This window comes from Cucumis melo, chromosome 7 (assembly GCF_025177605.1).
Source record: "Cucumis melo cultivar AY chromosome 7, USDA_Cmelo_AY_1.0, whole genome shotgun sequence".
NCBI lineage: Eukaryota > Viridiplantae > Streptophyta > Magnoliopsida > Cucurbitales > Cucurbitaceae > Cucumis > Cucumis melo.
In genome coordinates, this window is record NC_066863.1 from 948,198 (window position 1) to 961,833 (window position 13,636).

The 13,636-nt window shown below is 33.8% G+C and overlaps 3 protein-coding genes across 3 annotated transcripts; 1 reads left to right on the forward strand and 2 right to left on the reverse strand.

The window, feature by feature from the left end:
* Positions 1–187: 187 nt before the first annotated feature.
* Positions 188–4,483, reverse strand: LOC103493729 (uncharacterized). The gene is made up of 5 exons (XM_008454597.3): positions 4,293–4,483; positions 2,938–3,033; positions 1,829–1,954; positions 898–937; positions 188–495 (listed from the first exon to the last, which is right to left on the reverse strand). Exons 1-5 carry the CDS (start codon positions 4,428–4,430, stop codon positions 422–424), a joined length of 474 nt encoding a protein of 157 aa, XP_008452819.2. The 5' UTR covers positions 4,431–4,483; the 3' UTR covers positions 188–421.
* A 1,102-nt stretch (positions 4,484–5,585) lies between these two features.
* LOC103493728 (protein TIC 55, chloroplastic) lies at positions 5,586–7,966 on the reverse strand. The gene is made up of 3 exons (XM_008454596.3): positions 7,322–7,966; positions 6,923–7,025; positions 5,586–6,775 (listed from the first exon to the last, which is right to left on the reverse strand). The coding sequence occupies exons 1-3, from the start codon at positions 7,738–7,740 to the stop codon at positions 5,657–5,659; spliced, it is 1,641 nt and encodes a 546-aa protein (XP_008452818.2). The 5' UTR covers positions 7,741–7,966; the 3' UTR covers positions 5,586–5,656.
* A 2,121-nt stretch (positions 7,967–10,087) lies between these two features.
* Positions 10,088–13,124, forward strand: LOC103493727 (peroxidase 18). The gene is made up of 3 exons (XM_008454595.3): positions 10,088–10,483; positions 11,370–11,549; positions 12,452–13,124. The coding sequence occupies exons 1-3, from the start codon at positions 10,262–10,264 to the stop codon at positions 13,031–13,033; spliced, it is 984 nt and encodes a 327-aa protein (XP_008452817.1). The 5' UTR covers positions 10,088–10,261; the 3' UTR covers positions 13,034–13,124.
* The last annotated feature ends 512 nt before the right edge of the window (positions 13,125–13,636 follow it).

A 13,636-nucleotide genomic window follows, 5' to 3' on the forward strand; every position in this document is an offset into this window, starting at 1 on the left:
AAACCTATTCTAGAATATGAAATGATAAAGTGGGAATAGTGAAACGTTTGGAAAGATTCAAATCTTAAAAGATGGAAAGCTCAACACATGCTAAACTTATTGGTGGCTTCATGGGAAAAAAAAAAGTTACCAACGACAGCATCAAACATATCATATGTAGAGAATGAATAAGAAAAAAAAAAGAGTATTAACAATATGACAAAGACTACCATTGCTTGGGTACGTGTTTATTTTTAATAATTCTAAATAAAATCTACTAGTTTTCATCAGGGTTTTGTTTTTCTCCAGAAATTTGTCAAATATTGATAAAGATGAAGGTAAAAGAGGTTTAGTAGACGGAAGGGCAGGGTGAGATCATGAAATTAGGTAGAGAAATACCTGAATACATGCAAACTTAATTTTGCTTTTGAAACTCTACAAATCAAGCCTGCACCACGGCCGAGAATAGCAACTTGTTGACATCACTACAATCTGCGTCCTCTTGGGCATCTTCCCCTGCAATGACACCAAACACACAATTTGCACACACACATATAGCACAGCCAATGAAGGACGGGTGGTAAAAGCTACGGGGCCTAGCATTTAAGGTACATTTGGATTGACTTTGTAAGTATTTATAAACACTTTTCTCAATACTTAGAAAGTTAATCCAAATATACATTAGAAGAATTCGATTCATCTTCTTCAAGATATACAATTGACGTATAACTTGTAGTGTTGATCTTGATGTAACAAGTTCTATTCTCCACTTCTCATGCCCCACTCCACGTATTGTTACAAAGAACATAAATAAAAATAAAAAAAATCAACGGTTCAATGGTTGTGCCTTGAGTTTTTACTAGGATGAGTGAAATTTGAATTAGAGAATTCTGTAGAAAGCTTGAAAAGAACCCTTACCAAATTTTGATTGAACTTGTGTTGTCCACTCCTCGGTAATCTACATGAGACAAATACAGGAAATGGTTTAGCATTAATTAATGACTCTGAAAGCTAAAATGAGGTTAACTTATTAGTAATCGGCATTATCTCCCTCTTTAGAGGTTAGAGGTTCAATCTCCATCCTTTAAAAAGAACGACGCTCCTACATGGAGAGGGTGAGACATTTGGTCATGTAAGCTTTATCCAAAAGATGGAAATACCACATACAAACTAATGTGGATGTCCAATCCAAAGAAAAGCCTTTGGTATATTTAATATTGGTTACTTGCTGGCAAATGGTACAAACACTAAAAGCACCACTTGGAAATTGCAACCCTTTTAAATCAAAATAAAGCAGACGATGGAGCACTTGAGACAGTTTTGCTAAAATGTCCCTTTCACTGTGTTACCCTCTCTAATAGCCAAAGAAGAACGATATTTTAAATAAATAAAAGGCTTGTATTAGTTTAATACACAGATGTTAAGTGGAAACTTAAATGACCCAAAAGAAAAGGCACAATGAAAAATAAAAAAGCGTAGTTGAAAATAATACTAAAATAGTTAAAAATCACCGTAAAAGATGTTATTCAGGATTCAAAACCAACTTTGATAAAAAAAAAAATCATTTGAGAGAGTAAAGTTAAATATTAAACTAACTTTGAGTCATTAAAAACATATTTTAGAGTGGTTTTAAACATATGACAATAATGATTTTAACCATTTCAAAATCAATCCAAAACATGCATAAAGATAAGACCAAGAGTAAATTGTGACATCAAAACTAAAAGCTGCAATCACTTGCCTAAGCATATTAACCACAAAATGCAATTCAGGGTCAAGACTGAGAAATAATCAATGCGTTGTACTGACCACAACAAGATGCAAACCAAGGGTCATTGACGATGAATACCTGCTTGAATTCCGCCAATGCAGGATCATCGAGGTCGCTAACAAAGGGTATGCCCATAGATGCTTGCATTTTTTGCAGCATGTTTCTGTTCCCAAGCAGAACCGTCCGCGCCTTATCGATTACATCCTGCATTTGAACAGCACATCATCGTCGCCGAAATTAGCAGTATGTATTGAAATCACTCAGTTTCAGTTCCAGAACGAGAATAAATACCGTACACGTCAGAGTGTCATGCCTCCTAAAAAAATTAGTAATAGGTATCAAACAGAGTGTTCAGTTCTAAAACAAGCAAAAGCAGTGTACATGTCAAAGCCGTTCCATCAAGTACTGATGTCTTTTCTAATCCTTATCCTACGATAAAGAGCAGAAGATCAGGCACCAACTACCAAGACATTTAGAATTTTTTGCTTGCCAAGTTTTCAAAACATGGTTTGGCTTTAATTTAAATAAAAAGTCAAATGTTTATTAAATAAAGCATTAGAATGTTATTTTTAAAGATTAAACTTATAAACACTACCACTCCAAGTTTTTTTGTTTTGTTATCTATGTTCTAGTCATGTTTTTAAAATACAAAATGGATACTAAAAAAGAATAGTTTTTATTTTTAGAACAAATTCAAATTTTTGTTTAAGAAAGGTGAGAAGGGCGAAAGAAAATTGGAAAATAACACATAAATTTTAAAACCACAAAACTAAAAACAAAATCGCCAGGAAAAGAAAAGTGAGTTTCAATGCAAATTTATTTACAATAAATAATTTCTAAGTTCAATGTTTGTAATACATTAAACAAATTATTTCCGAAATAAATATTATGAAACATAAAATTAGACTTTGAATTATATATAACAGAAATACAGATCACATTTCACCAACCAAATACATTCATCCTATTATCATCAGACATCACATTACCAAACATCAAATTTCATTTATTTAGATATAATATACATTATATCAACATTTCATCACACGAAATCGAAGTGAAATGGAGTTGCAGACCTAATTCTTGAAAGAAAAAAAAAAAAAGGTTCGTATACATAGAGCATGATCTAGCACGTGTGTGTTTCCTCTAGCCAATACTTTTCTTGAGATAATAAATGGAGAAAGTACCTGTTTAGCTGTCAAAACTTCACGACACTGCTCTTTCAATGTTGATATATCATCCTGTATCTTCTTTATCCTAGAAACTAACTTCATTGGATTCGCCTGCAGAAAATTCACAAAATCTTGGATGAAAATCACCACTCGACCAATAACAAATTAGTACTCCTATTTTCCAGAAAGAATATCGAAGAAAATAGGAGATCGAATTCCACTTTATTCTTTGGTTATCTTTATGCTGCAAGGAGATATACTTTGTACATCGAGATATTTCATCCCCGTCACCGTTACATATTCTAAGAGAATTTTCAAATCTCAACCGTCAAACAAAGACTGAATAATCTGTCACTATTGTGTTTGAATCCATTTTAACCGCCACAAAAGATTATTGAGAAACAAACGGCAATAATCAGACGTTAAGCATCAAAGAGCTGACTAGAATCAGAATTTCAAAAATGAAGAGGAACTATGGGTGAACAAGAAGTTCAACCTGAAAATTACAGGATCCATTCTCAGAACAACAAATTTATGGAGCGAAACAAACCTTTTAAAATCAAGAACCACAACAGATTACTGGTTAGCGGTATGAAATAAACTAAATGGCAAGAGAAAAAGAAGCAATTCTACATTAAGCATAAAATCACACAATAGTAACGGCGTCCTAATTGAAAAATGAAATAACTCTTCATTAAGCTCGAGATCTAGCTACTACTTCCTCCTCAAATCATATAGAACAGCAGTATAGATTACTTGCTCTTACACTGTAAACCGAAATAATTCGACTCTAGCTCATAAGCAGGTCAAGATCTTGTGATACTGTTGTGAAATGTCAATAACCAAAAGGTAATGAAATATATCTTGATTCAGCTCAGAAGAAGAAGAATTAGAAGAAAAATAAGATAAACGTATGAAGCTCTAACTGACAGGATAGATGACTTCCTTCTACGCTATCAAATTGAATAATTCTACATTAAGCTCGTGATCTTGTGTTAGGACAATGAAACAACAGCAAATAGATAACAAAATAGTTGAAAATCGAGATTCAGATCTTGAACTCCAACCTCAGGCCAAATATTGCCCGATTAAAATCATAAGAAAGCCTATAATGCTCTTGCGCTGTAGAATGAAGTCGTTCCATTCTACATTAAGGTCGAAGATTTGGTACTAGCACTGTGAAACACTCACACCTTAGAGAGACGTAAAAAGTTCTATACTCATTTCAAGCACTAGAACTTCCTCATTAAACTAATCAGTGCCTACTTCATTCAATCAACGAGAAGAATAACATGAAGAAGAAGAAGAAGAAGAAGAAGAAGAAGAAGGAAGGAAGGAAGGAAAGAAGGAAAAGATCGTGTTGCTCTTACGCTTTCAGGATAGATTTGCTGAAACTCCTTCTCGAGCCTGTACTGAACTACTGAGAGATCGAGATTGGCCTTCGTGAACAAATTCATCAATCCATCGGCCGCTTGATGATGTTGATGCAGATGATGATCGATCCCCATACTCTCTCTCCGCTAGGGTTTTCGCGCTCTCCCAATTTGAAGTTCCTTCCGCGCCAATGGATTCACTTTATATGCCTTCCTATCGAATAAAAGTTTCGGTGATGTGATTGTGATGGATGCATTCAGGATGCGCCACGTGTTTAATTTCAAGATACTTCAGAAAAATGGCCTTTATAAGTAGTAAAATAAAAGAAATGACACTATTGCAAAATTGCAAAAACATTTTCAATCAAAAACCTAATTAATGTAATTCTAGCTGATTTTTTTATTGATTAAAATTTTCTGAGTTAGCCACTTAAAATTATTTAATGTCCCAATGTTAGATGTAAATGGGATAATTTACATGAATCTAATAACGGAAAGATGAAATGTTCGTGATAAAATGTTAGACCACATGTAAAATGAGCAATAATGTATAAATTTTGGTGACAAAATCTTTTTACAGTTCAGAAAAAGTAATTTGAAAAATATGTAAAAAGTATAGCTTAATCTTCTGTCCAAAGAGATCTTGAAGACGGATTTATCATTGGGCTAGCTAGCTAATGGTATACAAAGTCAGTCATATATAACAAGCATGAAATTGATAGGGTTTAGACACCTTAGATCTGTACTAAACCTATCGATGTTTGCAGTGAATTCTCCAATAATTTCTCTTAACCATGCTCTGCACGACCATGAATTTTTGTGAGTCATGTTTGAGTATGTAAAATATTTGAGATTTAAAACAAAACTATTTATAATTGATTGTTTCAATTTTATCACCACGATGGAAGGAAATAAAATAAATTCGTTTTATAATTATTTATTTTTCAAAATCGATGCAAAATTGAGTTTAAAAGCACTACTTCAATCTACAAGTTTCATTTGATTTGTTATCCGAGTTTGAGTATCATTTTAAATTGATGTGAATTTAAAAAAGTTATTCAAAATTTGGATTAGAATTGAATGTTCATTTGTTACCTTCAAGAAGAGATCGAGACTCGTGTGAAGATATCATGAAAAAAACAAGCACAATTTTGAAAAATCACACGAAATCAAAAGGTTTCTCATTCAAACAAAGCTTGCAAGGGGTGGAACGATGAACTTTAACATTATGAAGCTTGCGGAATCATCTAGAGAGAGTTTTCTTTTCGACAATCGCACTGTTGTTTGAAATTAAAGAAGAACATAAATTTACGTAGTTTTTTATTATCTGTACCCAACTATTTTGAAATCTAAACAATTACTTACAACCTTCTATGAGTTCTTATAAAATTATCTGTATTTAAAGCGACAGCAGCTGAGCAAGCATAAGCTCCACCAAAGAATAATGCTGCTGATAACAAACTAAGGGCCTTCCATTGCCTTCCATTCACCAAAATTGCCAATGCAATCAATGTTATAGCAATGGCAGAAAGAGCCTTATTCCAAGTTTGAAACGACTTAATGACATTGCTGCAGCTTCTGCAATGAATGATATGTCGAAAGTATCGATTATTCAAGTTTGGAGCATGCATAGTTCCGATTCCCCCCTTAGCCGGAGGGGATGCTGCAGTTCCAGCAACTAGTCCCGCGGGGGCGTGTTCGATAACAGCAGGCAGTTTCGGTAACGATATCGTACTGTGTCCAAAGTAATACGGCATCCCATGGCCGACTTTGTCCATCCAACGTCGGTACTCGAGAACCCAAGTGTCAGAGGATCGTAAGTTGAGATAGAGTTCCTTGGTAGGTACTTTTTCTTTCATTAGAACCTCATTTTGGGATGAAAGAAATCCCATGTCTTGCTCAAAAACTCTGCAGGCATTTTGATGTAAAAACCATGAAGGGAACAAGTTTAGCCTAACAGTTGATGCTGTGCTACCAAATCTCACTATAACCATGGATTTCCCTTGGCCTGTAGGTCTACATAGGAAAAGCCCTGTAAAGTAATCAATCTCACCTTTTTTATTGGTAGTTTCCCTGTTATTCTGAAGGACACAAGGTGCTTCAAATCTCAAGAAGTTTGACAACGGCTGCTCTTTAGCATTGCCCCACCGACCGGCAAAACCGCGATTTGTACGCTCCGTAACCTCGAATGCTAGCGGCTGAGCATCTTCCCTTTTGGCAGGATAACTCGTTCTGTCATGGGAGATAGGTATATGTGCAGGGTCCATAAGGTTTTCGAGAAGTATGGAGTGATCATAAGGAAGCTCGTGAATGGACGAAAAATCTCGAAAGCCGGGCCGGTCGAAGTTCTCGAACCATGGTATGTTCTTTAGGGTTGAAGGCTTTTCCAAAGACATCCATACCCATACAACTCCCTGTGACTCCCTTACTTCGTATGTTCTTAGACATGCTGATCTAGGAATCTTGGCATCTGATGGAAGCTGCATTATTGCATCAAGGCAATTAATATAAATTTAGTCCGTATCACGAAAAATCTCATCAAAATTGTTATTTTTTTATTACATTACAACTTATTATTTATTACTTAAAAAGTTATTCCAAAGATACTTATAGTGGAACTCTATTACCTGAGGAATCTTCACACATTTCCCCTCACCTTCAAATTGCCAGCCATGGTAAAGACATTCCAGTCTGCCATCGATCAATTGGCCTTCCGAGAGCTTTGCTAGCCTAAAACCACACCATGTAAGTAGCAGAGAGTTACGTTGAATTTTTATAATTCAAAGTTTTCTAGTAACCGACAGGCTTCCATTCTAATCATTTCAAATTGAAGCAACCTGAGTTAATACAACACTTTCCATGAGTGATCATAAAATTGGAGTCTTTTCATCTGGAAAATAGTAATACTATTGAAAATATTTACAAAATATAATACATTAAAGCATCAGTCTATAAAAGATTAAATGATATCGTAGCTAACTACGGGTCGTGGCAGGTTCGAAACCTGCATGGGTCACCTCTTTTACCTGTGTGGGCACCTATCTTCGTGACAGTGAAGCTCGCCGGCTCCATCGCGGTACAGAACTAACTGCTTATCGAACACAGTGAGCCCCAACGGAGCATCTTCCGGCACATCCCTCGTCAAATACAGCGGATACCACTCTTCAGTCCAATTGTACTCCGCCGTAGCTTCACCGTCAGGCTTCTCGCTGGTTGTCGGATCCAAAAGAACCACCTGATTATCATCGTCCTTCAGGTCACCGACCGGATCTGCAATTTCGGCGCCGGCGACGGCGGCGGTGCGCACCGCGAATCTTGGTTTAGCGGAGACTAATTTGAAGGAGGAAGAGAATGGAGCGTGAATAAGAAGGGAATCTGTGGGGCGTGTGTGGTTAGGCGCAGGGAAGACAGGGGAAAGGGAAAGAAATGGGCGGAGCGAAGCCATGGGAGAGGAATTAGAGGGTCTTGGAGGGAAGATGAAGAGAGGAATGAATGATAGTTTAGGTTGAAGGTAAAGGATAGCGAAGCATTTGTCTGAGATTCTGAACCACACATTGGATATGTCGACAAGGACAGGACAAGTGAGGATACAGTAAAGTGTACGTAAAAAATTAAAGGACCCTTGTAGAAACGACGCGTCGGCTTTTCTTTTCTTTCTTTTTTTTCTTGTGTTTTTTGAAAATGAGTAATGTACCAGAGCAGTCTCGGTCCATCTCCATCTTTCTCGTTGGTCATCACACACACGACGAACACAAAAAACGAGAGAATTAAAATATCTTTAAAAATAAGATAGAAGAATTTGTCAAATAATTGGTAATTTTGGATAAGTATCTTCTAAAAGATATATATATCTTTTGTCTCTATGGTTGTTTTTTTTTTTTAGTTTTCATTTGATTTAGATATTTTGAAACATAGTTCTTGCATATTAGTTTGATTTTAAAATGCTGCAACTTTGCTTTTTGAATAGTTTGTTTTTGTGAAAATTCAAGATTCAGAAGTATATGCATGGTAAGTTGTCCTACGGTTACAGATTTTTACATGTGCATCTAAGTTGTGGATGTCTCTAAACACACGTAGGTTTTATGAATTCTCACGTGGAAGGCATCTTTACACATGCCATAGTGGTGGGTTGTATAGTTCAATAAAAGTAATAGGAAAAAAAACATGTAAAAAATGGGGCTTCAACTTAGGGTTGAATGACACTTTTACATGGGTTAGGTGCTGATTTTTGTATTATTTCAATTTTTATATATATGCTATATGAAGTTGAAAGAGAGTTCGAGTCTCTCTCGGTTTATACTAAATCCACTGGTGATGGTGGAAATGACATGATGATATACAGATAAATAATTTAAAATAAATAAATAATAAACAATGTAGTTACTACGTAAAAAAAATGAAGCTTATCAAACACATTATTCAAATATAACGGATTAGAAATAGAAACTATACTTCAATTTAAAAAGAAAAAAAAAACTTATTTTATTAAGTTTATACGAACAATCATTGTCCTTCATCCCCTTTAAAGTAGAACCCAAATGTGGGACATTTCCAACCGATCTCCCATCAGCTCCTTCAATATATGATCCAAATTAAATCCCACAAGATTAGGTTTTTCATTACAATGTAAGAGTATACAAATAGGAATGGTCATGGGGCGTGGTGCATTCCCAAACCTATCGTAGATTTATTCCATTGGTTAATTGCAGTGGCAGATTTAAAAGTTTTATAATAATCTAATAAAAATATTGTCGAGAGTGGAGCTTGAATGAATCTAAATAAAACTGAAAATAGTTTTATCAATAGACTAACTTCTAATGTTCGTATTATTGCAGTTTATCAAAAACATAAAGTGGAGAGAGAGCTCGTCTATACTAAATTCACCGATGATTGATTGTTTAAGGTTTATTGTAGCTTGTAATTCGTTCAATTTGAATACTTAAACTTTCAAATGCCTCTAGTTCAGTCTATGTGCTTTTAATAAATAATCTTAAATCTATTCTCTCCAAATTATATTTTATTGAAATGTATTAAGTAGCAATAAAATATAATACGATAATATACTTATAAAATATAGCAAAATATATATCTTTAAAGATAGATTCAAATTGGACAAGCAAACAGTTAATACCGTTCTATAAATATTTTGTTATATTTTGTAAGTATTTTTCAACAATTTTTATTATAAAAATTACATCTAGATTTTATCGAAGATACAACAATGAAAACTATATATGAAAGACTCAATTAATTAAACAAGCATAGAATATTCTGATTTCAAACCAGTAATTATGTTGAGTGTTTTAGTAGTTAATTAATCTATCTTCAACTTAAATTTAATGTAAAGTCAATACCACTTGAGGAATTCCTATTTAAGGTGAAATTGAAGTGGACTTAGATCACAGTCAAGCAACAGAAGACTTTACAATTATTCTTAGTTGACATTTGAGATTTAATGGACTATTAACTTAGTTGGTTAGTGTGGCATCTAATAACGCAAATGTTACAAGTTTGAAACATGCATGGGCCAATTTTTTTGTTACTTCTATTTATTTTTGAAAATACAACACACAGCCCAATTTGGCTGGCACATAGCTAGCTAAGATAAAACCATTTAAAAGTAGAGAAAAAGGGAAAAAAAAGTGAAGAGCCTTAAATAGGCCTCAATAAATTCCCCATGGGCGGCGAAATGAAGGAATCGCTGAGGAGTAAATGTTTTACATTAAGTTTAAGAGCCAAAACATGTCTCTTTAAAAGACGTGTGAGACTTTTTAACACTCTGCCACCACCCAACTTCTTCAATGCTGCTTTAAATTTCTCCCATTTTTGCTCTCTCTCTCTCTCTCTTGCTCTGTTTCCTTATAATGCTAAGCCAATGCCAAATTCATAGCAACTCCAAAAGAAACTTTCTCATTTCTACTTAGCTACAAAAAAGATTTTAACAATAGAACGGATTTTTTTTTTCCATGGCTAAAACGGCGTCGTTTAACTACACATGCAAGTCGTTTTTAGTCTTTCTGGCTTTGTCTTTTCCGGCGACAACGGTGGCATTGTCCTTCGGATTTTACGCCGCCACGTGTCCCGCCGCGGAGTTAATGGTTAGAAACACCGTCAGATCGGCTTCCTCCGTTGACCCCACCGTCCCCGGCAAGCTCCTCCGGTTGCTATTCCATGACTGTTTTGTCGAGGTTAGTTAACTTAAAATCGATCTACTCTTACTTTGGTAAAACGACGACGCATTTTTTGAAGCCCTTATTTTTCTTTTCTACTCTTTTTAATAAAAGTGAAGGAATTTTGTTTCTTTTTTTACTTTTAACTCTGTATTTTAGCTTAATTAGTGAGTAAATTTAAACTTTCTTTTTCAGTTATTAAGAATTAAAAATATACCACAAACTTAATTAATACATATCTGAAAAGTATTTAGATTTTTTTTTAAAAAAAAAAATTAGTCATGGTTCATGTTTCCTAAAAAAATGGTTTTTGAATATTATCTTATCAGTTTTAACTTTTTTTTTTTTTGTTTGATTTATTAAAAATAATATAAAATGTATGTAGGAAATTGGATAAATAAAAGTGATATTTATAGGTTTAATTTTAGAAAGAAAGCAAGATAACCATAAAATTTCAACTTTTTTACTAATTGTTAGTTGAACCACATTAATGTCTTTTTTATGGGTACTAATCTTTTGGCCATGCATGTCGATACTTTTAAGATGGATCATTAATATGTTTGTGAAATAACATTTTCAACTTAGTAAATTTTAAATTTTACTTTTAGACTTTAAGTTTTAAGTTTGTACGTTTCATTCCTTTTGAATTAATGTAATTAATTAAGATATCAATATATATAGGTTAAAAAATCACTTTTATTCTTCTAATTTTAGTTTGTTACATTTTAATTTTAACTTTTAATCAATCTTAAGAGTTTCTTAAAATTAACTTTTAATCTAAATTGATTAAGTAATAATAATTATTTACATGCAATTAATTACGATATATTTTAAATTTATTAAAAGTATAAAGATTAAAATAATATTCTATTACCTAAGTTTTTCAAATTTTCAAAATCTACAGGGATGTGACGCTTCTGTATTGGTGGAAGGAAATGGAACGGAACGAAGCGACCCGGCAAACAAGTCACTTGGAGGATTCGAAGTAATCGATTCAGCTAAGAGAACTTTAGAAATTTTTTGTCCTGGAACTGTTTCCTGTGCTGACATTGTTGTTTTAGCCGCCAGAGATGCAGTTGAATTCGTAAGTTTGATTTTCATCCCTTACATTTCTAAATTCATTTTCAAATAACTTATGACTATCCTTTTTTTATAACTTATTAGAGGTCGAATATTTGAATCACAAATCTCTAAATTGTAAAAAGAAAAAAAAGAATATAATTAATTGAATTGTGACCATTATACCAAATTTACTTTAGAATACAATTAAAATAAATTTATCATACTAAATAGTACTTATAATTAATCCAAGTGTGATTAATGTACTTGCTTTTAGCCAAGAAAAGGCAATCTATAACAAAAGAAAAAGGTAATAATAATAGCCTAATAAAAATTAGGTCACACTCAAAATTATACGTTTGGGTTTGGGAATTTATAGTCTATCTTATCATATAAATAGTGTCAAAGAAACAAATTGGTGTGGTGTAGAAGACTTCTGCTTTAAAAGTAATTTGTAGCATGACCTTTGTTTCTAAATTATTTATCGTTTGATTGTTATCCATAGTTAACATGTTTAATATATTGTTATTTTTCTCGTGTGTAAATTAGAGTTTGTATAAATGCACGTTAAAATATTGTTTTTTGAATTTTAAATCATTTAATCAAATTAGGATAAGTTTTTTTAATATATGATATGCTAAAAAATTGAACTGATAAACTGATGTATTAATGTTGATATTGAAAAAGTCTAAATCTATAAATCTAAATATTTAAAGAGTTAAAAGCAACCACTTTTTATCATGACGATTGAAATCGGTTTAAACATTTATTAAATTCGGTGGATAGAAAAACTGAATTCGAACCTAAAATTTAAAATTAAACCTTAGTAAACTTAATATTATAGGGACAAAGTTGTAATTTACGTCACAAGTACAATGATTGAAATAAACTAAACCATACTCTCAATTGTCTTCATCCTTAGCACAGACCGGTGGGCCCTCCGTTGAAGTCCCGACCGGCCGGAGAGACGGAAAGATATCGGCGGCGTCAAACGTCCGGCCAAACATCGCCGACACAAGCTTTTCAGTCAACCAAATGATGAATCTCTTCTCATCAAAAGGACTGTCGGTGGACGATCTTGTCATCCTCTCCGGGGCCCACACCATCGGAACCTCCCACTGCAGCGCCTTCAGCGACCGCTTCCGACGAAACCCAAACGGCCAACTGACCCTCATCGACGCCTCTCTTGACGGGTCCTACGCCGACGAGCTCATGCGGCGTTGCCCCGCCGGCGCCGCCACTGCCGCAACCGTCGAGAATGATCCGGCGACGGCGTTTGTCTTCGACAATCAGTATTACAGAAACATTTTGTCACACAAAGGGCTGTTACAATCGGATTCCGTTCTGATCAGCGACGGCCGGACTAGAGCTCGGGTGGAGAGCTTCGCGAACGATCAGATTGGGTTTTTTGAAAACTGGGCCCAGTCGTTCTTGAAACTTAGTAGTATTGGAGTTAAAAGTGGGGATGAAGGAGAGATTAGGTTGTCTTGTTCTACGGTTAATGTTTGAGATTTTAGTGGGAAAGAAAAATGTATAAATATTTGTGTTTGTAAAAAAGGTTTATTATTATTTTTCCCTGTATGAAGTAATTGTTGTTTGATTTGTGGGTTACTAATAATTGTTTGTGATCATTTGAATTTACATAAAAACTTCAACTTAAATAACATTTGGGATTGATATGTTCTTTTTAGATGGAATTAGAAACTTGGTTATTAGGAACCAATTAATAAATCACATCAAAAGTTATCTCAACCATCCAAAAATCTCTATAGTTCAACTAACAAAAAAAAATCAGTACTTAGTCATACAAGTAATAAATTTTAGAAAAACTAGATTATAAATCTTAAAAAGTTTTTAACAAAGTCGAGCTTTCGATTTCCCCCGCATTTCATATGTTTGAATTCATAAATTTTTGTTGGAGTACTGGTCAACTGACATGCGCAATGCACGTGAATTTAAATTTTTTAAAAATAAATACAGTGTTAATCTAAGAAAAATTGTAAAAAATGATAAATTTGAGAAAATATTTACGAAATATATAAAAAATTTATATTCTATCACCGACGTTGATAGACAGTAATAAAAATTTATTAATGTCTATTATTAATATAA